Source organism: Ochlerotatus camptorhynchus, unplaced genomic scaffold (genome assembly GCF_037179485.1).
Source record: "Ochlerotatus camptorhynchus isolate MF236.1 unplaced genomic scaffold, CSIRO-AGI_Acam_v1.1 ptg000082l, whole genome shotgun sequence".
Lineage (NCBI taxonomy): Eukaryota > Metazoa > Arthropoda > Insecta > Diptera > Culicidae > Ochlerotatus > Ochlerotatus camptorhynchus.
This window is the reverse complement of record NW_027040572.1, coordinates 511,847-536,360: the sequence shown is the minus strand read 5'-3', so window position 1 is coordinate 536,360 and position 24,514 is coordinate 511,847. Positions and strand designations below refer to the sequence as shown.

Here is a 24,514-nt window from a genome sequence, read left to right as displayed (position 1 = left end):
GGTACAGTGCTCCCAAAATCCAGCATACACAAAATTCAACTGAGTACGCTGCAGTTTGGGAGAAGTAGTTTGCGTATAAACGTTAGCAGTGTCCGCTACATACGTCACACGCTCCAAAAGTTCATGGTGTGTCTTGGCGTATGCTTCAAACACTGCTACCGTTGTCGTACATTGCTGTACCCTGGCTATTCCTGCTGTCAGAACCGAATCTACATCGGCTCTGTTACACCTAAATACCTCACATGAATTTAAATGTTTCTCTTCAACCCTATCTCCTAATTCATTATTGATCTCTAGCCCTACAGTATCATAATTATAATCTAAATTTTCCTTACCATTACCCGCGTTACCTGAGGCATTCTGGGTAGTTCCGCTCATCTCAAATCTCTCACCAATCTCCAGTTTCCTAGTAGATGCTACAAACGGCCGCCGAATAAACGTACCGACCGATGACCTTACGTTGTCATACTCATCGGTCACCGGTAAGTTTTTGATCATTTCCCAGCGATCTTGCCTTTTTGGCAGCTTTGGCTTCAAAGAAGCCGCCTTTATTCGCTGGTAAATGGCCGTTAGCTTACCATCGGGATCGGCACGCATGAAATCCGGCAAAGACACCGGTCTAACATTTCGACCAGACCGGGTCTGCCGAGCATCGCGACCATTCTTCACCTTACTAGGAAACATTTTGCTTGAATCGTCCTTGATTGGAAATATTGGGAGAGCGATGAAAAGTACGTCCGCTTTGAATCCACCTCAGAAGCCTCTTAACGATTGTTAGCAGCAGGCCTCCTTATATAGACTTCTGGCGTGTGAAAATTTGGTTACAAGGGTGTTGCTATGGTAGCGTCTGGAAGGTGATGCGCGGGCGGGGGTGGACGTCGTGAAAATTGGACGTTTTGGTCATAGTAGGCGTGCATGTTTTCTTTTTCATTAAGACGTCAAATTTTTTCACGACACATCATTAACTGAATATTTTGTTGCGGATAGTGGTAGGACAAAGTCTGGTGCTACTTTTGCCAGGAGTGTGCTTGCTGGTGAGCACCCATCAGAATCAACACAATTAACGGTGAAGCTGGAATTCCTAGTGCATAAAAAGTGATGATGGAGTCCTATTCATTCCGGATGTTGCTGATCAGTGGATCCTCCAGTTCATAACAACTGAGGGGGTTATAAGGAAAGTGTTCAAGTGATTTTGATCGATTCTCTTCATCGATTTTCACTTTCGTTAATAATTTAGCTACAAATTAATTCCTTGATTCGTGTGGATGCTTTATCAAACTATGTGGAGAAATAGAGCTGTGGATATCATAAGAGAAAGTCGATCAAAGTCACTTACACCCCTTTCCTTCCAACCCCCTCAATTGGAACCTAGTTTATCAATAATTTGTGCAGGAAAGTGAGTAGGTGTCAGCCAACTTTCTATCGAAAATGCTTGCTTTATTGGAAATGAAATAGTTTTTCTTCACTACTATTTTCGATAGGTTTTACAGTGGATCTCAAATTATAATACTTTGTATTTTTCGTATGCTCTTTTTTTAGGATCATTCTTGTGTTTTCGAAGATTTCCTTTTGATCATCACGTAATTCCTTTGGCTCATAGCAATTTTCTGAAGGTTCTCATCCCATTATTTTTGTTCTTCTTTTAGGTATGTTCTGATCGCTGCACCAATAACCCGATTCACCCGTTCGGTCGGATTATTTGCTGGATGGTAATTGGAATTTTGCCAGTGGTTAACCATCTTCAAGAAAGTAGCAAAAAGGTTGGATTTGAACTGTGGGCCGCTCCGGAACCCCAAACAACAGGAACTTAGAGAAGTGATCGGTGACGACTAGCAGCATCGTGTTGCCCTTTTTCGACTGTGGGATGGACACAACTTGCCAAGGGATCAACGCTGTTTTCAGACGCCCAATTTGAGGTACTCGTGCAATGCTTGGATGTTTCGCCGTTTTGCCCGTCTGGCATCCTCGAGAGAACCGCTTGATGTCCTCACACATACCCGGACAATAGTACTTTTCCCATAGTTTTGGAGTACCCAAAGTGGGCTTCGAGGATCTGGATACGATCAGCTTTCGGCGGCAAACGAGGATCGTCTGGAGTGAAGCTTGAGATACCCTTGAATACATTTCTTTGGAATGGCTTTGAAGTCCTTGTACTTGTCACTAATCTTTTCGATATCCGACTTCAGTTTTTCCAAGTCCACCGTAAGTACATCTACCTCATTTAATGCTCTTGATAACGCATCGGGACTATATTTAATACTCCTTTCTATATTCTAGAACTATATTATGCTGCTGCAGTTTAAGGGCCCACCAAACAAGTTGTGTGAAGCTGCTCTCGAAGCTTACTTTATTTAGCCATTTCAAGGATTGCGCGTCCGTTATCAACGTTAACGGAGTACCCTCTACGTAACGACGGAGGCGAAATTCAATGGCCAAAATTACTGCTAGGCATTCTCGTTCTGTTGCCGAATACTTCCTCTGAGCTGATCATTTTTTTTTTTTTTTTGAAAATAATACTGTTGGCGTCGATATTCATTGAGAACTGAATTTGCCAGGATTGGTGAAGAAGTGAGTACACTTTTGATTTCATTAAATGCTTTGTATGCCTCTTCAGTCCAAATCAGTTTAGTTATCGACTTTTTCAGTAGGCCCGTGATCGGTGCCATGATGGTACTGTAGTTTGGTATAAATTGCTTGTAGAACCCAACCATTCCCATCAATCTTTTTACTTCTTTCCGCACTTATGGATAAGTTGCTCTGCTCAATCTTTCCGCTACTGGTTTTCAATAACTTCAAGTGTTCTACTAACGTCTCAGAGGTGATGACTATGTCATCCAGGTGAACAAAAACCTGTGGTCCATGTCATATCCCAGAACTCTATTAAACATTGGGTTATTGGGGTCCCTGTTAACTCCCTCCCCTTGGCTAGTTTTTAACCTGGACGTTGGTGAGCGGGCCTAATCTTATGTTTCATAGTGGAGCGTTGGAGACGGTTGGTTTAGGTCCGGCATCGTTGGCTCATGCCATGACAGAATAGCGTCATGAGCATGCGATGAGGATTACTGAGCTTCCCCTCTCTGATGAACCATTGCATGAGAAAACCAAAGATCTAGCCTGAAGTGATATTATCACACCTGTTACTTCTTTTTTTAAAAGCCGCGTCGTAGTACGCTTACGTATAGGCACTGACGTTGGGTGCGATACTGGTGGGTTTTTCCGCAAATCACCCTTATTTTATTAATTCTACAGATAGATTTATTTGGGTTTGCAAGGGAATTATAGTATTGAAATATTTCAGAAAGTGCCCAACAGTGCTCCTTCTACTTGCGTGACAAGCTTTCATTGTTGTTTTCATTGAAGCATTACTCAGGGAACAATGTTAAACACCATTTTTGTACATGGTATTGTAACTAGTCTTATATATGCTTCATTTTGGTTTGGGATAAATTGTTTGAACTATGGCTCGGGATTTCCACTGTGGAGTGCTTCTATTGTGACATATCCATACGTAATTTTGAGGAACGACATGTGTGAGCATAGTTGGAGCATATACCCTATATAATTAAAAAATCATCTTGGAAACTAACATCAAAATGCTTGAAGGTGTCACCTGGGTCGAACTAATATATAATAAATATTGATCTAAGTAACAAACAACTTAAAATACGTTAAATTCTAGATCACATGGACAAGTGCAGGTACTTAATAAAGCATGATTGATTGATAATTGATTGGGTAGATTAGAGAATTCAATTATTTATTAAATCAAGCTAATGAGATATCATAATCATCAAAGGAACTTAAGGTGATACTCTAAAGAAGCCTTAGCGTGAAACTTTAAAGGCACAAATGTCAGCTTCCACAAAACATACAAATTTGAAATTGCTACTCCTTGTTTGCTGTGCTACCTTAAATAAGAAAATTTAGACAGCCTAATAACATTAAGTAAGTTAACAAAAGAGTTAGGATGTGGATGGTACGCTTAGGGAGGCAACTAGCCTATTCATGTATTGTCTATTTATTTTGATGGTTGCTTTAAAATATCAATTTGGTATATATGTGAAAGGATGAATCAGTGGGAGATGGATTTTCGGTTTCTTTACATTTTGCATCACAAATATTCGTAATCATGTGTCATTTCCTCAAAAACCCCCAATCACCGGCCTCTTCAATCCCTTCCTTTTCCCATGGCGTTCAAGTGGTCCGCATAGACTATTTAGCCATTACCCTTCCTTTATCCTCGGCTTTGGATTGACTTTCGCTCCCATTGCCCCACCAAACGCTGCAAAATGAAAATGAAAATGAAAATTGGGGTCCCTGTTAACTCAAACGGCATCACCTTGAAGCGATATAGATGCTTTCCTGATCTAAACGACGTGTATTCCCTGCTTTCCAATAGAGTTTACATAAGGAATTTGCCAGTATGCTTTAGACAAGTCTTTAATAGAGAAGTTCTTAGCTTCCCAATATCATCTGCATGTCAGGCAAAGGATATGCTTCCTTTTTCGTTACCTCGTCAACTCTCCTGCTATCTAGTCAAAGCCTCCACTCTCCTGATGACTTTTTTACTGGTAAAATTGGATTGCACCAGTCTGACTCCGACAATTCGATGATTTCCATCTCCTTCATACGATCCATTTCCTTTGCCATCTATTTTTGGATCACCGCAGACCTTCGGATGCTTCGGTTTCTATCCTGGAATTATGTCAATTTTATGCTCCAGCACAGTTGTTCTTCCTCTCCATCCATCTACAAATCTCCTGTTACGTTCTCTGTTGGTTCTAGTATTAGTTTTATTGGTTTACTTCTCCAAAATATTCTTCTACGAAGTTGATGAACACTTCTTCCTCCTTTGCTCGATTAGTTTCAAATGTGTTATGTTTTCTATTCTCCGTCAAAAATGACGCAAAACATTTTATTTTCCTTAAGATTTTTACTCCTTTGCACCAATAGCTGCGGTAGTGTTCTTATAATAGTGGAACCCATTAGAATCCAATGCATTCCACTATTATAGGAACCAAAGTTAGCAGCTACCACTACTACTGGAACAGTGTTCCTATTAATGCAGTACAAGTTTTCCAAAAAAGGTATTCAACTTAATTACAATGTAATATATTTCTCCAAAAAATGTTCAACTTGGTTGCAGTTCCAGTTGTTTGTTATTTGGCTGAAGATATTTTTGTTTATGATTGATTCGAATAGCTTTGGAATGCACGAGCTGATGGCAATCCCACGATAATTTCAGATATCAAATTTTGGATTAATGGATATTAAAAACGATTTTTTTTTCATTCCTGCGAGAATGTACTGGAGACAAGTAACATATTGAACAGCCATTATAAAGGAATTGTGAGTTCTTTTGCTAAATTTTACATACAATCTAACGGGATTCCATCTGGTCCTGAGCCTTTAGTGGTGTCCAAAGCTCTTAGACCTGTCAACATATCTTGAACATAAAGGTTACTAACACCAAAATTGTTCGAAAAAACTGGAAACTGTGAAAAATATTCGTAATCATGATCATTATCCGAGAAATTGGAGTATGTCTCTTGAAAAAATGTGACAAAAAGATAACAAATATCTTTTCAATTATTGCTTATTTTTTCGTCTAAAGTAATTGTTGATAGAAAGTTGAACGAATTAATTTTATTTTTAACGTTATTGAAGAAGACTCTTGGACATGCTTTAATTTATTTTTCAGCTTTATTGTTATACTCATAAAGAGCAGCAGATACAGCAAAATTAGACTGGTTACGAATATTCAAATACTTTTCCAAATTACCCTGATTATTGTTTTTTTCTATATATTTTGTGAGCCTTTTGTTTCCGATTTTTCAAATGAATGATTTGCTTATCGCTCTAAAAATCCGGTCAATGAGCAAAACATTAATTGTAACTGTACAGGCCTGCATATCTCGAATCCTTGCATTATCATGCTGGGTTGATTTAATTTGGATATTTTTTTCAGTTCATCAAAAATGACTTTTTTTTTGTCTGTAATAGGGGTAAGAGGGGCATAGTGAGCATCCCTTGCCCCAGCTTGGTCTTCCGGCCGTTCGTAACAAATTGGTTGGTGGTAGGATCAATATCATAATGATACTACCAGTTGATTTGTTTCATGCAGCTGGAGATCCAAAGCCAAAGTGCGGAATGCTCACTATGCCCCTCCTGCTCCTATTCTTGTATTTTGTTTTTCTCAAAATCAACACTTCAATCAAACGTAAGTAGACCCCTTATTTGAACAAGTAAAAAACGCGTGCGGAATTGCTTCACCGGTTATTGAATTGCATTTTATTATTCCCATTCAATGCATTTGGAATTGGTTGTAGGAAAGAGTAAATTGTATATGTTACGAAAAATTAAACAATCCTATCTATCAAAACTAATAATAGCCGGTTCAGAGGATGCTGCAGGGGACAACTGTTCACTTCTCACTCGTAAGGGGAACGTCCAGAGGTGTCGCTCGAACATAATCTGCCAACCAAATTTCCTCTGGGAATTTCTGATCGAAGTCTTCTTGGAACATACTCATCCTGATCGTACGTTACAGTTCATCTGCTACTGGGTAGGTTTCGATGATTCTACCCGTAGGCCATTGATTTGGCTTCGAATTGACATCCCCTAATAGAACGAAGTCGCCGACCGAAACGTTGTGTGATGAACGTTGCCACTTTGACATCCGCTGCAGAGATCGCATGTATTCTGTCTGCCATCTAGTGCGAAATTCTTGCGAGAGACGCTGAACAAACTGACAGCCTGACATCGAGCTAATTTTCGGCTCCAGCAAGTTGACTTCGGGAACGGTGGTGAGTGCACGACCGATGAGAAGATGAGCTGGAGTGAGAGGTTGAGGATCCATCGGGCTATTGGAGATCGGTGTAAGTGCCCTTCGGTTCATGCAGCAATTTGAGCGTGGCCAGTTCTTCGAAGGTAATGATGTAACTGCTGGTGATCTTCGACAAATGCTGCATAGCAACCTTGATCGCTGACTCCTATAGTCCTCCATAGTGTGGCGACCGAGCTGGAATGAAGTTCCATTCCACTCCCTTGTCGGTTAGAAATGCGGTCACTTCATCGTTGTGCACAGAAGTTTGCACTGTTTTGCGTACATTTCTCGAAGGTGCTTAGCTCTTGCTCGGAAGTTCGTTGCGTTATCCTAGGACATTATCGCTGACAAACGGTAGCAGCTAGAAAATCTAGTGAATGCCGCCAAGAACGCGACAGTAGTAAGCTCAGACATAGCTTCCATATGCACGGCCTTTGTTATAAAGCAAACACAGAGTGCAATGTATTCTTTGCTTTGTTTCGCACCTCTGGTCCTACGTCCAACAATGCTGACTGGACCTGCATAGTCGTCGCCAGTAATCGCAAATGGTGGATTTGGTTGAACTCGATCAGATGGCAGCTGACTCATTAGTTGATACGTTGGTACTGGCTTAACACGTGCACACGTCACACACTGACGATAAGCTTTCCTTGCTGCACTTGCCCCACTGATGATCGAAAATCTTCTTCGGGGTACTGCCAGCAGTGTTTTTGGCCCACAGTGGTGATGGACGATGTGGTCATGGTTCAACAGATACGATTTGAGGATAGAATAGCGAGGGATCAATATAGGATGTCGAACGTCGTAGCTGAGACTTGACTGTTGTATCCTTCCGCCCACCCTGAGCATACCCTCTTCGTCCAGGACTCCAGATGATTCAGCTCTTCACGAAAGTGCTGCTGCTGAACGTGGCGCATGTAAACTGTTTGGGCTCGATCAAGCTCGCATGCTAACAAACGAGGAATCGACTGAGATTCAGGAGACCTTAACCAAAGAATACGAGCAGTGACCATCATGAGATCGAGATAATATCTTGCCATCATTCCATCGAGAAAGTCATTTTCGTAGAGAGTGATGAGAGAGACGGCTACTGTTCTTTGCTCCCTATCAATGTGCTGTTGGTCAGTGTTGGTCAGTGTCGATGTCGGATGTCGATTGATTCACAGTGCTCCATGCAGAACCATTCAACCACAGACTGTTGCGCTGAATTAGTTCTGGCGACGCTCCGCGCGAAATGAGATCACCGGAGTTTTGCTCCGCTGCGATGTGGCTCCAATTGACTCATGGAGATAGGAAAGGAATGTTAGTTCAACATTTCTATAAGAGAGATGCAGAGAACTCGACGACACCTAATCATGAATAGTTCTAACGTTTTGAGGAATGTTTGAAGGGAATTCGGATTACATCGTAAGACTTTTCAAAATGAATTTGTTATTACAGAGTAAATCGTACATGTTGTTAAATCAACTCGTTAAAAATTAAATTAAAATATGCACGTATATGGCCTCCATTTTTGTACGTATAAACCATTTATTTGCATTCTATACGAATTTTTTGTTTGTATATATGTTTGTATATCACGAAAATAATTTTGAATATACGTGCATTCTGGTTGTCTGGGCTAAAGTTAATTAATCCGTCTTAAAGTTCAGTTGTAGTTTGAGTAACCAGCCTGATGCTCGTCTGCTCAACCGATACTGATTAATTCAGACACATTTATAGCATAACACTCTGACATTTTGGCTTTGTTTATCTTCTACATCTATCTCACTGGTAGGTTCGGACTTTTCGATATAGAAATACTGAGCTCCTACAACCTTTACCGATGTAAAAGTCGATTTTCTCCGCAAGCCTTCTGGGAATCCTTTTACGAAGAACGGTGAAACTTTCTCCATCTTTTCCACCTTTGGTTCATCGCCGTTTTCCAGGATGGCGTAACGATTGTTCGATGCCAGTTGAGCACTGGTGGTGTCCAATAGGAATTGCTTCCCGATCGGAATAGCAGTCGCGTCAAAAGGATGCTTCACCAAACACCGCGAAAGAGAACGCAAATACTATCGCAACGAACTAGCGAACAACTCAAGAGAACGAGTAAAAAACCGAACTGTACTGCTGGACGGTCAAGCAGGGTAGTAAATTTAACGTTTATTTGCTGGTTTTTAAAGTTTCAACATTTGGTTATACATTTCAATTGGTTAGCCTTTGGCTCTTCAACTTTGTTCTAGTTAATTGGTTATTCTAATGTGATGATTGCGTTTAGCGCTAATTTACAGGATACCCTTTTCAGGGCTTGTTTCCGTTTGAATTTAAAAATGTGATAACCTACCTACTTAAGCACATGAACCTACCTAACTACTTGCACTAGGTTGCCAAATATCGAATGATCTGGTGGTTTGATCGCAGACAGGCGACTCTGACCCTTTCGAGCGTGGACGTCTTTCGCTCTTCGAGTGTTTTAAGACCGGCCAGGTGGTGAATCTCAGAATTACGAGTTCGCGGTGGATTGTTAAGGATCATTCTGATGATCTTGTTTAAGATCCTCTGAAGCTTTAGGTGGTGGCACTTAGCACAACTCTCCCATATTAGCATACCATACTCAATAGCCGGCAGAATGATCTGCTTGTGGACAGCAAGCTTGTCTTTTGAGGGAAAGGGTGGACTTCCTGTTTATCAGAGGATAGAGCGGCCTGATCTCGAAATAGTCGAACAGAACATCCAGGCCTGATTGTAGTTTACTCGCCAGAGCACGGATCACTCGACTCTTATAGATGATGGAGGTGTATTCTGCGAACATTGACAGGATACCACCACCCGGCAAGTGAGGAACGTCTAACGTGAAAATGTTGAATAGGGTAGGCTCAATCAGGCTACCCTGAGGGACCCCTGCATCAACGTTGAACGTATCAGAGGGGACATTGTTCAAGTAGACCTGCAATGATCTGCCCGACAAGAAGTTTTTGATGATCTTCAATGTTACAACTCTGTACCCTGAACGTACAATAACGCGTGTAATCATCCTCTCAGGAGGGTTAAATACAGTGCTTGGAAAACTTACATCAAAGTCCTGTCTAAGTGATCAAACGTGTCTCCATTTCCAATTTAGTTGAAATTCTTTGAAGCTGATCCGAAACTTGGACAACCAAGCCACCCGAACAATGTTGACTGTCGAACCAAAGCACCACTCGTTTAAACAGCATCTTCTTTGACGAAGGTACGACTTTCTTTATTATTATAGCGCAACAGCCAAAGGTGCTACGTAGAGAGGGTTTTTAGGATAAGAGAGAAACGTATTCAACTCAAACGACCTGGAAACCTATGCCTAAGTGGTTTCTAGCAACACTGCCATTTCAATCAAGATGTGCGTTGCTCGATTGTCTCTGGTTTTGACAGTTCGGTTGGCTTAAAATCAACCAGTCCGCTTATCTCTTATCCTAGACCCTCTCTAGTGCTACGAAAAGTTCCCACCTGGGATTAGTTATTTGTTTCAAAGGTGCGACCTTGGACCTTCGTCCTTTATTTTCTTTACGTAAGAGGTAGGTTATCTCGCAGATTAATTCATTACCTTTGTGCACCAATGTTTTAACGTTAAACTTACGTGATTGGGTTTGACGGTTTTGACAATAAGCTCAAACGAAAGATCGTCATCTGAAATTTATTGTTGTAATTTGAAATAATCATTCTAATTTTTTGGATTTATCTTAAACAGATGATATATCGGCAATCCATGTTTATAATTTTATCCAGTAAGAATGAGATCAAACAATGAACCGAACATACCTCCTCAATAAGGCAGGGTCAATTAGAGAAACACTCAGATCAATAACTGACACACTTACCCATCTTGTGCTAATGGCGGATCTGATCCTATTGAATCAAGTGATAACCAGATAGTAAAGACAATACCAGTTGGCGCCAGCATCAGTGGTTTAAAAATGCTTCGCGCTAATGGCATAGTTCCCCTGCCGAAGAGCATTCCACAATGGTGTCTTGGTTAGCTTTAGTTACGTAATACTATTTGAATTATTCATTTGTCAACAGGATCTTAAATTAACAAAATTTAGCGACACCACTTGATTGATACACTTTCATTCATACAAAATATGGGATAGGATTGTTTTTTAACTTGAAAAATATTACCCTGAAATGCACAATTGCAATTTTAATTGACAACGAAAAAAGTTGCAGGACATCTCAAATGTGGGACTACATTTCCTGCTGATTAAATTCTTGATCCGACCCTAGCTCTTTTCTACTAAATATAGTTTCACTCAAACTACCTACTTTCTATCCTGTGTTTCAAGAATAAAGGAGCACATATGTGAGAGGCCCCGTTAAAAGTACTGAACAAAGTATCCAGTACCCTTAAACTCCCGCCACAAACCCTGCCAATCACATATGTGCTCCTGTTCTAGCTCCTAACTGATTAAAAATGCTTCTCAGGGTGGTATCACATTTCCCTCGAGATTCATTTCCCAAAATGGACCATTTACATGAAAGTATAAAATCATGTGCATTCTAAATTTTGCTAATGGGAATATTACCTTCTTTATTCAAATATCAAATTAAAGAAAAAAAACAATAAACAAACGAACATAAAATACAACAAAAAACAGCGCAACCACTCAAAGAACGAAATATTCCCATTTCAATATATTTTTTAAAGCTTTCTTAATTTAAAAATTCTTTAACAGAAATATTGCCGAAAACGTTAAACTGATAAATGGCCCATTCTGAAATTAATATCCGAGAAATGTGATACCACCCTTTTAACTAGCTAGCTACTATAAGTAAACGGTAAATTTGGAAGTAGCTTACTAACAAGATAAAAGGAGCACATATGTGATAAGCCCCGTTAAATGTACTGAAAAGTCACCTCTATTACTAATTTCGATCGAAACCGATTTTCAGTTTCAATCAAAATCATCAAAAGGGGTGACTTTTCAGTACCTTTAAACTCCCACCACATTCCCTGCCAATCACATATGTGCTCCTGCCCTAGCTCCTATCAATCTAACTGATTCTTTTTCTACATATATACCTACTATGTCTAAAACCTAACTCTGCTACTCTAAAATGCAACGATCGAGCTCACGGTAGTGGTCCTTCGAACTCCATAAATAATAAGATCTTCGATGATAGCACTCTGCCACATCGATTGGTTTGCTCGGAAGCACGGTCCCTAAACAAATTTTGTTCACCAAAAGGTCCCTATCCGGTGTTAATGGGTTCCGAGGAATCCTCGTAGTAAAGATGGTAGCTCGAAGTATTCATTAGTACCCGGCTACAACACCTTTACTCGTCAGGAAACCTCGGAGAAGCTAAGAAATTTTAATGAAATTCGTTGGACCACCAGTGAGCTCGATCTGATAACAAAAAAGAACACCAAACTACTAGACGAAATTTGAAATTTCCATTAAACCGAGGGCCATGGCCGAAACCAAAAAAGTCAATCCTAAACATTTCCAGCCAAACATTTTCTTTAGCGAATTTGGGTTTAGGTCACTGGAATTTTTTTCAAGCAGCACAGTAGGCTGCTTTGTAACTGTCAAATTTTGATCATCCTCGGTTTGCATGCCTGTATTTTCTCGCAGGGTACAGTGCTCCCAAAATCCAGCATACACAAAATTCAACTGAGTACGCTGCAGTTTGGGAGAAGTAGTTTGCGTATAAACGTTAGCAGTGTCCGCTACATACGTCACACGCTCCAAAAGTTCATGGTGTGTCTTGGCGTATGCTTCAAACACTGCTACCGTTGTCGTACATTGCTGTACCCTGGCTATTCCTGCTGTCAGAACCGAATCTACATCGGCTCTGTTACACCTAAATACCTCACATGAATTTAAATGTTTCTCTTCAACCCTATCTCCTAATTCATTATTGATCTCTAGCCCTACAGTATCATAATTATAATCTAAATTTTCCTTACCATTACCCGCGTTACCTGAGGCATTCTGGGTAGTTCCGCTCATCTCAAATCTCTCACCAATCTCCAGTTTCCTAGTAGATGCTACAAACGGCCGCCGAATAAACGTACCGACCGATGACCTTACGTTGTCATACTCATCGGTCACCGGTAAGTTTTTGATCATTTCCCAGCGATCTTGCCTTTTTGGCAGCTTTGGCTTCAAAGAAGCCGCCTTTATTCGCTGGTAAATGGCCGTTAGCTTACCATCGGGATCGGCACGCATGAAATCCGGCAAAGACACCGGTCTAACATTTCGACCAGACCGGGTCTGCCGAGCATCGCGACCATTCTTCACCTTACTAGGAAACATTTTGCTTGAATCGTCCTTGATTGGAAATATTGGGAGAGCGATGAAAAGTACGTCCGCTTTGAATCCACCTCAGAAGCCTCTTAACGATTGTTAGCAGCAGGCCTCCTTATATAGACTTCTGGCGTGTGAAAATTTGGTTACAAGGGTGTTGCTATGGTAGCGTCTGGAAGGTGATGCGCGGGCGGGGGTGGACGTCGTGAAAATTGGACGTTTTGGTCATAGTAGGCGTGCATGTTTTCTTTTTCATTAAGACGTCAAATTTTTTCACGACACATCATTAACTGAATATTTTGTTGCGGATAGTGGTAGGACAAAGTCTGGTGCTACTTTTGCCAGGAGTGTGCTTGCTGGTGAGCACCCATCAGAATCAACACAATTAACGGTGAAGCTGGAATTCCTAGTGCATAAAAAGTGATGATGGAGTCCTATTCATTCCGGATGTTGCTGATCAGTGGATCCTCCAGTTCATAACAACTGAGGGGGTTATAAGGAAAGTGTTCAAGTGATTTTGATCGATTCTCTTCATCGATTTTCACTTTCGTTAATAATTTAGCTACAAATTAATTCCTTGATTCGTGTGGATGCTTTATCAAACTATGTGGAGAAATAGAGCTGTGGATATCATAAGAGAAAGTCGATCAAAGTCACTTACACCCCTTTCCTTCCAACCCCCTCAATTGGAACCTAGTTTATCAATAATTTGTGCAGGAAAGTGAGTAGGTGTCAGCCAACTTTCTATCGAAAATGCTTGCTTTATTGGAAATGAAATAGTTTTTCTTCACTACTATTTTCGATAGGTTTTACAGTGGATCTCAAATTATAATACTTTGTATTTTTCGTATGCTCTTTTTTTAGGATCATTCTTGTGTTTTCGAAGATTTCCTTTTGATCATCACGTAATTCCTTTGGCTCATAGCAATTTTCTGAAGGTTCTCATCCCATTATTTTTGTTCTTCTTTTAGGTATGTTCTGATCGCTGCACCAATAACCCGATTCACCCGTTCGGTCGGATTATTTGCTGGATGGTAATTGGAATTTTGCCAGTGGTTAACCATCTTCAAGAAAGTAGCAAAAAGGTTGGATTTGAACTGTGGGCCGCTCCGGAACCCCAAACAACAGGAACTTAGAGAAGTGATCGGTGACGACTAGCAGCATCGTGTTGCCCTTTTTCGACTGTGGGATGGACACAACTTGCCAAGGGATCAACGCTGTTTTCAGACGCCCAATTTGAGGTACTCGTGCAATGCTTGGATGTTTCGCCGTTTTGCCCGTCTGGCATCCTCGAGAGAACCGCTTGATGTCCTCACACATACCCGGACAATAGTACTTTTCCCATAGTTTTGGAGTACCCAAAGTGGGCTTCGAGGATCTGGATACGATCAGCTTTCGGCGGCAAACGAGGATCGTCTGGAGTGAAGCTTGAGATACCCTTGAATACATTTCTTTGGAATGGCTTTGAAGTCCTTGTACTTGTCACTAATCTTTTCGATATCCGACTTCAGTTTTTCCAAGTCCACCGTAAGTACATCTACCTCATTTAATGCTCTTGATAACGCATCGGGACTATATTTAATACTCCTTTCTATATTCTAGAACTATATTATGCTGCTGCAGTTTAAGGGCCCACCAAACAAGTTGTGTGAAGCTGCTCTCGAAGCTTACTTTATTTAGCCATTTCAAGGATTGCGCGTCCGTTATCAACGTTAACGGAGTACCCTCTACGTAACGACGGAGGCGAAATTCAATGGCCAAAATTACTGCTAGGCATTCTCGTTCTGTTGCCGAATACTTCCTCTGAGCTGATCATTTTTTTTTTTTTTTTGAAAATAATACTGTTGGCGTCGATATTCATTGAGAACTGAATTTGCCAGGATTGGTGAAGAAGTGAGTACACTTTTGATTTCATTAAATGCTTTGTATGCCTCTTCAGTCCAAATCAGTTTAGTTATCGACTTTTTCAGTAGGCCCGTGATCGGTGCCATGATGGTACTGTAGTTTGGTATAAATTGCTTGTAGAACCCAACCATTCCCATCAATCTTTTTACTTCTTTCCGCACTTATGGATAAGTTGCTCTGCTCAATCTTTCCGCTACTGGTTTTCAATAACTTCAAGTGTTCTACTAACGTCTCAGAGGTGATGACTATGTCATCCAGGTGAACAAAAACCTGTGGTCCATGTCATATCCCAGAACTCTATTAAACATTGGGTTATTGGGGTCCCTGTTAACTCCCTCCCCTTGGCTAGTTTTTAACCTGGACGTTGGTGAGCGGGCCTAATCTTATGTTTCATAGTGGAGCGTTGGAGACGGTTGGTTTAGGTCCGGCATCGTTGGCTCATGCCATGACAGAATAGCGTCATGAGCATGCGATGAGGATTACTGAGCTTCCCCTCTCTGATGAACCATTGCATGAGAAAACCAAAGATCTAGCCTGAAGTGATATTATCACACCTGTTACTTCTTTTTTTAAAAGCCGCGTCGTAGTACGCTTACGTATAGGCACTGACGTTGGGTGCGATACTGGTGGGTTTTTCCGCAAATCACCCTTATTTTATTAATTCTACAGATAGATTTATTTGGGTTTGCAAGGGAATTATAGTATTGAAATATTTCAGAAAGTGCCCAACAGTGCTCCTTCTACTTGCGTGACAAGCTTTCATTGTTGTTTTCATTGAAGCATTACTCAGGGAACAATGTTAAACACCATTTTTGTACATGGTATTGTAACTAGTCTTATATATGCTTCATTTTGGTTTGGGATAAATTGTTTGAACTATGGCTCGGGATTTCCACTGTGGAGTGCTTCTATTGTGACATATCCATACGTAATTTTGAGGAACGACATGTGTGAGCATAGTTGGAGCATATACCCTATATAATTAAAAAATCATCTTGGAAACTAACATCAAAATGCTTGAAGGTGTCACCTGGGTCGAACTAATATATAATAAATATTGATCTAAGTAACAAACAACTTAAAATACGTTAAATTCTAGATCACATGGACAAGTGCAGGTACTTAATAAAGCATGATTGATTGATAATTGATTGGGTAGATTAGAGAATTCAATTATTTATTAAATCAAGCTAATGAGATATCATAATCATCAAAGGAACTTAAGGTGATACTCTAAAGAAGCCTTAGCGTGAAACTTTAAAGGCACAAATGTCAGCTTCCACAAAACATACAAATTTGAAATTGCTACTCCTTGTTTGCTGTGCTACCTTAAATAAGAAAATTTAGACAGCCTAATAACATTAAGTAAGTTAACAAAAGAGTTAGGATGTGGATGGTACGCTTAGGGAGGCAACTAGCCTATTCATGTATTGTCTATTTATTTTGATGGTTGCTTTAAAATATCAATTTGGTATATATGTGAAAGGATGAATCAGTGGGAGATGGATTTTCGGTTTCTTTACATTTTGCATCACAAATATTCGTAATCATGTGTCATTTCCTCAAAAACCCCCAATCACCGGCCTCTTCAATCCCTTCCTTTTCCCATGGCGTTCAAGTGGTCCGCATAGACTATTTAGCCATTACCCTTCCTTTATCCTCGGCTTTGGATTGACTTTCGCTCCCATTGCCCCACCAAACGCTGCAAAATGAAAATGAAAATGAAAATTGGGGTCCCTGTTAACTCAAACGGCATCACCTTGAAGCGATATAGATGCTTTCCTGATCTAAACGACGTGTATTCCCTGCTTTCCAATAGAGTTTACATAAGGAATTTGCCAGTATGCTTTAGACAAGTCTTTAATAGAGAAGTTCTTAGCTTCCCAATATCATCTGCATGTCAGGCAAAGGATATGCTTCCTTTTTCGTTACCTCGTCAACTCTCCTGCTATCTAGTCAAAGCCTCCACTCTCCTGATGACTTTTTTACTGGTAAAATTGGATTGCACCAGTCTGACTCCGACAATTCGATGATTTCCATCTCCTTCATACGATCCATTTCCTTTGCCATCTATTTTTGGATCACCGCAGACCTTCGGATGCTTCGGTTTCTATCCTGGAATTATGTCAATTTTATGCTCCAGCACAGTTGTTCTTCCTCTCCATCCATCTACAAATCTCCTGTTACGTTCTCTGTTGGTTCTAGTATTAGTTTTATTGGTTTACTTCTCCAAAATATTCTTCTACGAAGTTGATGAACACTTCTTCCTCCTTTGCTCGATTAGTTTCAAATGTGTTATGTTTTCTATTCTCCGTCAAAAATGACGCAAAACATTTTATTTTCCTTAAGATTTTTACTCCTTTGCACCAATAGCTGCGGTAGTGTTCTTATAATAGTGGAACCCATTAGAATCCAATGCATTCCACTATTATAGGAACCAAAGTTAGCAGCTACCACTACTACTGGAACAGTGTTCCTATTAATGCAGTACAAGTTTTCCAAAAAAGGTATTCAACTTAATTACAATGTAATATATTTCTCCAAAAAATGTTCAACTTGGTTGCAGTTCCAGTTGTTTGTTATTTGGCTGAAGATATTTTTGTTTATGATTGATTCGAATAGCTTTGGAATGCACGAGCTGATGGCAATCCCACGATAATTTCAGATATCAAATTTTGGATTAATGGATATTAAAAACGATTTTTTTTTCATTCCTGCGAGAATGTACTGGAGACAAGTAACATATTGAACAGCCATTATAAAGGAATTGTGAGTTCTTTTGCTAAATTTTACATACAATCTAACGGGATTCCATCTGGTCCTGAGCCTTTAGTGGTGTCCAAAGCTCTTAGACCTGTCAACATATCTTGAACATAAAGGTTACTAACACCAAAATTGTTCGAAAAAACTGGAAACTGTGAAAAATATTCGTAATCATGATCATTATCCGAGAAATTGGAGTATGTCTCTTGAAAAAATGTGACAAAAAGATAACAAATATCTTTTCAATTATTGCTTATTTTTTCGTCTAAAGTAATTGTTGATAGAAAGTTGAACGAATTAATTTTATTTTTAACGTTATTGAAGAAGACTCTTGGACATGCTTTAATTTATTTTTCAGCTTTATTGTTATACTCATAAAGAGCAGCAGATACAGCAAAATTAGACTGGTTACGAATATTCAAATACTTTTCCAAATTACCCTGATTATTGTTTTTTTCTATATATTTTGTGAGCCTTTTGTTTCCGATTTTTCAAATGAATGATTTGCTTATCGCTCTAAAAATCCGGTCAATGAGCAAAACATTAATTGTAACTGTACAGGCCTGCATATCTCGAATCCTTGCATTATCATGCTGGGTTGATTTAATTTGGATATTTTTTTCAGTTCATCAAAAATGACTTTTTTTTTGTCTGTAATAGGGGTAAGAGGGGCATAGTGAGCATCCCTTGCCCCAGCTTGGTCTTCCGGCCGTTCGTAACAAATTGGTTGGTGGTAGGATCAATATCATAATGATACTACCAGTTGATTTGTTTCATGCAGCTGGAGATCCAAAGCCAAAGTGCGGAATGCTCACTATGCCCCTCCTGCTCCTATTCTTGTATTTTGTTTTTCTCAAAATCAACACTTCAATCAAACGTAAGTAGACCCCTTATTTGAACAAGTAAAAAACGCGTGCGGAATTGCTTCACCGGTTATTGAATTGCATTTTATTATTCCCATTCAATGCATTTGGAATTGGTTGTAGGAAAGAGTAAATTGTATATGTTACGAAAAATTAAACAATCCTATCTATCAAAACTAATAATAGCCGGTTCAGAGGATGCTGCAGGGGACAACTGTTCACTTCTCACTCGTAAGGGGAACGTCCAGAGGTGTCGCTCGAACATAATCTGCCAACCAAATTTCCTCTGGGAATTTCTGATCGAAGTCTTCTTGGAACATACTCATCCTGATCGTACGTTACAGTTCATCTGCTACTGGGTAGGTTTCGATGATTCTACCCGTAGGCCATTGATTTGGCTTCGAATTGACATCCCCTAATAGAACGAAGTCGCCGACCGAAACGTTGTGTGATGAACGTTGCCACTTTGACATCCGCTGCAGAGATCGCATGTATTCTGTCTGCCATCTAGTGCGAAATTCTTGCGAGAGACGCTGAACAAACTGACAGCCTGACATCGAGCTAATTTTCGGCTCCAGCAAGTTGACTTCGGGAACGGTGGTGAGTGCACGACCGATGAGAAGATGAGCTGGAGTGAGAGGTTGAGGATCCATCGGGCTATTGGAGATCGGTGTAAGTGCCCTTCGGTTCATGCAGCAATTTGAGCGTGGCCAGTTCTTCGAAGGTAATGATGTAACTGCTGGTGATCTTCGACAAATGCTGCATAGCAACCTTGATCGCTGACTCCTTTTTTTTTTTTTTTTTTTAACTCTTTATTTGTTCCAAATTCAAAATAAATTACATTTCATTTTAACCTAGGTGCTCCAGTTACTGCAGTAACGTACCAGCCTTAATTGTTATGATATATATCTAAGTGTTTTTACATTGTTCATGTCTTGGCAATTCAGTATTTTAAACAGGTTTTTTAACCTGCATGTCAGTATAACAATTGATATCTTAAAACTAAAAACTAAAACTAAATCTTATCTAAGTATAAAGGGAATTAATCGTTGCAATTGAGGATTGCAACGATTTTTGCCTGAAATTATTAATTATTTTGTTGGACATTTGTGCTAAAGTCTCAACATTCGAAATTCTATGTACTTCGGTTGTACTGTACCAGGGAGGCAACTTCAAAATCATTTTCAGAATTTTGTTCTGAATCCTTTGAAGTGCTTTTTTCCTGGTAGTGCAACAACAAGACCATATTGGCACAGCGTAAAGCATGGCCGGTCTAAAAACTTGTTTAAATATTAGAAGTTTATTCGTCAGGCAAAGTTTGGATTTCCTGTTTATAAGAGGATACAAACATTTAATATATTTGTTACATTTAGCTTGAATGCCCTCAATGTGATCTTTAAAAGTTAATTTTTGGTCAAGTATTAATCCAAGATATTTCACTTGGTTTGACCAGGAAATTGGAACTCCGTTCATAGTGACTATGTGACTACTACTAGGTTTCAAAAACGAAGCTCTAGGCTTATGTGGAAATATTATAAGTTGAGTTTTGGAAGCGTTGGGAGAAATCTTCCATTTTTGTAAATAAGAAGAGAAAATATCTAAACTTTTCTGCAGTCTGCTGCAAATAACACGAAGACTTCTTCCTTTAGCGGAAATGCCTGTGTCATCAGCGAACAAAGATTTGTGGCAACCCTGAGGCAAATCAGGGAGGTCCGAAGTGAAAATGTTATACAATATAGGCCCAAGAATGCTACCCTGAGGAACTCCTGCTCTAACAGGTAGTCGATTAGATTTGGAATTTTGATAATTTACCTGCAGAGTTCTGTCAGTTAAATAATTTTGAACTAATTTAATAATATAAAGTGGAAAATTAAACTTTTTCAATTTAGCAATCAAACCTTCATGCCAAACACTGTCGAATGCTTTTTCTATGTCTAGAAGAGCAACTCCAGTCGAGTGGCCTTCAGATTTGTTTGAACGAATTAAATTGTTAACTCTTAAGAGTTGATGAGTAGTTGAATGCCCATGGCGAAATCCAAACTGCTCATCTGCAAAAATTGAGTTCGTATTGATGTGAAGCATCATTCTATTCAAAATTATCTTTTCAAAAAGTTTACTTATTGAAGAAAGCAAACTTATTGGGCGGTAGCTAGAAGCTTCAGCTGGATTTTTATCCGGCTTCAAAATTGGAACAACTTTTGCATTTTTCCATTTATCAGGAAAGTATGCCAAATGGAAACATCTGTTAAATAATTTTACCAAGAAAGACAAGGTACTCTCTGGGAGTTTTTTGATGAGGATATAGAAAATGCCATCATCACCTGGAGCTTTCATATTTTGAAAATTTTTAGTTATAGACCTTACTTCGTCCAAATCAGTCCCCCAGGAATCATCAAAAATATTTTCCCGAGAGAAAATATTCAGAAAATCCCGAGCAACCTGATTCTCAATAGGACTAGTAAGACCCAAACTGAAATTATGGGAACTCTCGAATTGCTTAGCAAGTTTCTGAGCTTTTTCCAAATTTGTGATCAAAATTTTACCACCTTCTTTAAGCGCTGGAATAGGCTTTTGAGGTTTTTTCAAAATTTTTGTGAGTTTCCAAAAGGGTTTGGAACTCGGGTCTAATTTAGAAATATTATTTTCAAAAGTTTTGTTCCTCAGGGCAGAGAATCGCTTTTTAATTTGTTTTTGCAAATCCCGCCAGATAACTTTCATGGCAGGATCGCGTGTTCTTTGATATTGTCTCCTACGGACATTTTTAAGACGGATCAAGAGCTGAAGATCATCGTCTATTATAATTGAATCGAATTTAACCTCGCATTTTGGTACTGAGGCAGCTCTTGCTTCAACTATAGAAGTAGTCAGAGATTCAAGAGCGTAATTAATTTCATCTTTGGTTTGCAAATGAATGTTTGGATCGAAGTTATATTCCATAAATGTTCGATACTGCTCCCAATCAGCTCTATGGTAATTGAAAGTAGAGCTGTTGGGATTACAAATTATTTCTTGGGATATTTCAAAAGTTACTGGAAGGTGATCAGAACCGAAGTCAGCATGGGTAACCAATTGGCTACAAAGTTGACATGAATCAGTTAAGACCAAATCAATAGTGGAGGGATTTCTTGCAGAAGAAAAGCATGTTGGGCTGTTTGGATATTGAATAGTGTAATAACCTGCAGAACAATCATCAAACAGAATATTACCATTGGAATTGCTTTGAGCATTATTCCATGAGCGGTGTTTTGCATTAAAATCACCAATAATGAAGAATTTAGACCTATGACGGGTAAGTTTCTGGAGGTCACCCTTGAGAAAATTCTTTTGCTGGCCTACGCATTGGAATGGCAAATAGGCAGCTATAAACGTAAGTTGTCCAAATTTTGTTTCAACAGAAACTCCCAAAGTTTCAAAAACTTTGGTTTCAAAAGAAGAAAGAATTTTATGTTTGATTTGTCTATGAATAATGATGGCAACGCCACCACAGGGTCCATCAAGACGATCATTTCTATAAATCAAGTAATTTGCGTCCTTCTTAACCTTATGGGCAGGTTTAAGGAACGTTTCAGTTATAACGGCAATATGCACGTTATGAACTCGTAAAAAGTTAAATAGCTCGTCTTCATTATCTTTAAGAGATCGAGCATTCCAATTTACAATATTTAATGCTTTAAAATCCATTACTGAATTTTAAAGTCATGACAATATTATTTGCAAATTTTACTCCAGTTTGAATAGCATCAAACATGGAGTTAGATTTAAGCATATCAGAAATCATGTCAATTAATGAATTCTGTAAAAATTCCATTTTGGGGGCAGTAATGCTTCCTAAGTCAAAATTGTCAAAATTTCCGTTAGAACGTTGGTTAGTATTTTGATTTCTACCCGCTGCAATAGCAGCATAGGTAGCTCCATTAACTCGCTGAACATTGTTAGCAGCGAGGGGAGTAGGTACAGATGAAACATTTGAAGCAGGGGAGATATTTGTACCTACGGGTACGAATGTAGAATTTGTTCCTCGCTGACCGTTGTTAACAGCAGAGGAATTTGTACCTGGTCGGAAACGTGGAGCGTTTCCTACCTGACGGTTAGAACGAGATTGTAGGATCGCTTTGCGAGTCTTACATTCCCAAAAATTGGATTTGTGGTTTTCACCACAATTTGAACATTTAAATTTCTTAGGATCTTCCTTCACAGGACAGTCGTCCTTTGCGTGAGAGGAATCACCACAATTCATGCATTTAGCTGGCATGTAGCAATTTTTAGTTCCGTGACCCCATCCCTGGCACTTACGGCACTGGGTGAGGTTTTGGAAATTTCCTCCAGTCTTCCTGAAGTGTTCCCACTTCACTCGGACATGGAGCATAAGGCTAGCTTTTTCTAAGGCCTTAAGGTTGTTTAGTTCACTAGACTTGAAGTGAACTAAATAAAAATCATTAGAAATCCCGTTGCGCGAATCGCCAGGACGGGATTTCATTTTCATTTTGATTACTTGGAGTGGCACAACTCCAAGTAATTTTGCCAGTTCATCTTTGATCTGATCCAGGGATTCACCACTGGGCAGTCCTTTCATGACAACCTTGAACACACGTTCAGTTTTGGTGTCGTAAGTAAAAAATTTGTGCTTCTTCTCAGTAAGATACTTGAGAAGACATTTAAATCCGTCCAAGGTTTCAGCCAATACACGGCATTCACCCCGACGTCCAATTTGTAGTGAAAACTTAACTTTCACGAAATTCAAAAGTTCCATGCGAAGAGCATGGAAATCGGTAGTGGTTATCACAATAGGGGGAATCTTTTCCTTCTTGGCATTAAGCCGGGAAAGTTTACTAGAATTTTTCTTGGATGATGGATCATTCTCATCATCCGTGAGCAAATCAAATTGATTACTCAAATTAATTTCATCAGAAGGGGGGTCAAGAGTTTGCCCCTTTCTTTTGCGTTTAGGCGCCATGGCGGCAGTAAATTTTTATCCAAATCGATTTCCAAGCAGATTACTATAAGAATCTGAAGGATCGAAGAGGAATTTTCCAAATCGATATCCAAGAAGGATTACCTCGGGTAGGGTCCAAACAAGGATCGAAGAGGAATAAGAGTTGAACAAGGTAGAAAATTTTTACAGGTTGAGCACTGAAAAGTGCTGTTTAAATTTGTTGTAGCTTTAGGTAGTAGTAACACTTCCTTCAGCAAAAAGCAAATAGATCCGCACGGCAAGAGAGCACGATGCGGACTTTGATCGCTGACTCCTATAGTCCTCCATAGTGTGGCGACCGAGCTGGAATGAAGTTCCATTCCACTCCCTTGTCGGTTAGAAATGCGGTCACTTCATCGTTGTGCACAGAAGTTTGCACTGTTTTGCGTACATTTCTCGAAGGTGCTTAGCTCTTGCTCGGAAGTTCGTTGCGTTATCCTAGGACATTATCGCTGACAAACGGTAGCAGCTAGAAAATCTAGTGAATGCCGCCAAGAACGCGACAGTAGTAAGCTCAGACATAGCTTCCATATGCACGGCCTTTGTTATAAAGCAAACACAGAGTGCAATGTATTCTTTGCTTTGTTTCGCACCTCTGGTCCTACGTCCAACAATGCTGACTGGACCTGCATAGTCGTCGCCAGTAATCGCAAATGGTGGATTTGGTTGAACTCGATCAGATGGCAGCTGACTCATTAGTTGATACGTTGGTACTGGCTTAACACGTGCACACGTCACACACTGACGTTAAGCTTTCCTTGCTGCACTTGCCCCACTGATGATCGAAAATCTTCTTCGGGGTACTGCCAGCAGTGTTTTTGGCCCACAGTGGTGATGGACGATGTGGTCATGGTTCAACAGATACGATTTGAGGATAGAATAGCGAGGGATCAATATAGGATGTCGAACGTCGTAGCTG

At 39.7% G+C, this 24,514-nt stretch overlaps 1 protein-coding gene across 1 annotated transcript in view; it reads right to left on the bottom strand.

Moving 5' to 3' along the window:
- Positions 1-22,719: 22,719 nt before the first annotated feature.
- The window catches only part of LOC135698058 (uncharacterized), a gene marked incomplete at its 3' end in the record, with an annotated part of 32,302 nt that continues 30,507 nt past the window's right edge, over positions 22,720-24,514 (bottom strand). Inside the window, exon 2 of the mRNA XM_065217920.1 lies at positions 22,720-23,343. Coding sequence (XP_065073992.1) covers positions 22,720-23,343 — 624 coding nt within the window. The remainder of the gene's footprint in view (positions 23,344-24,514) is intronic.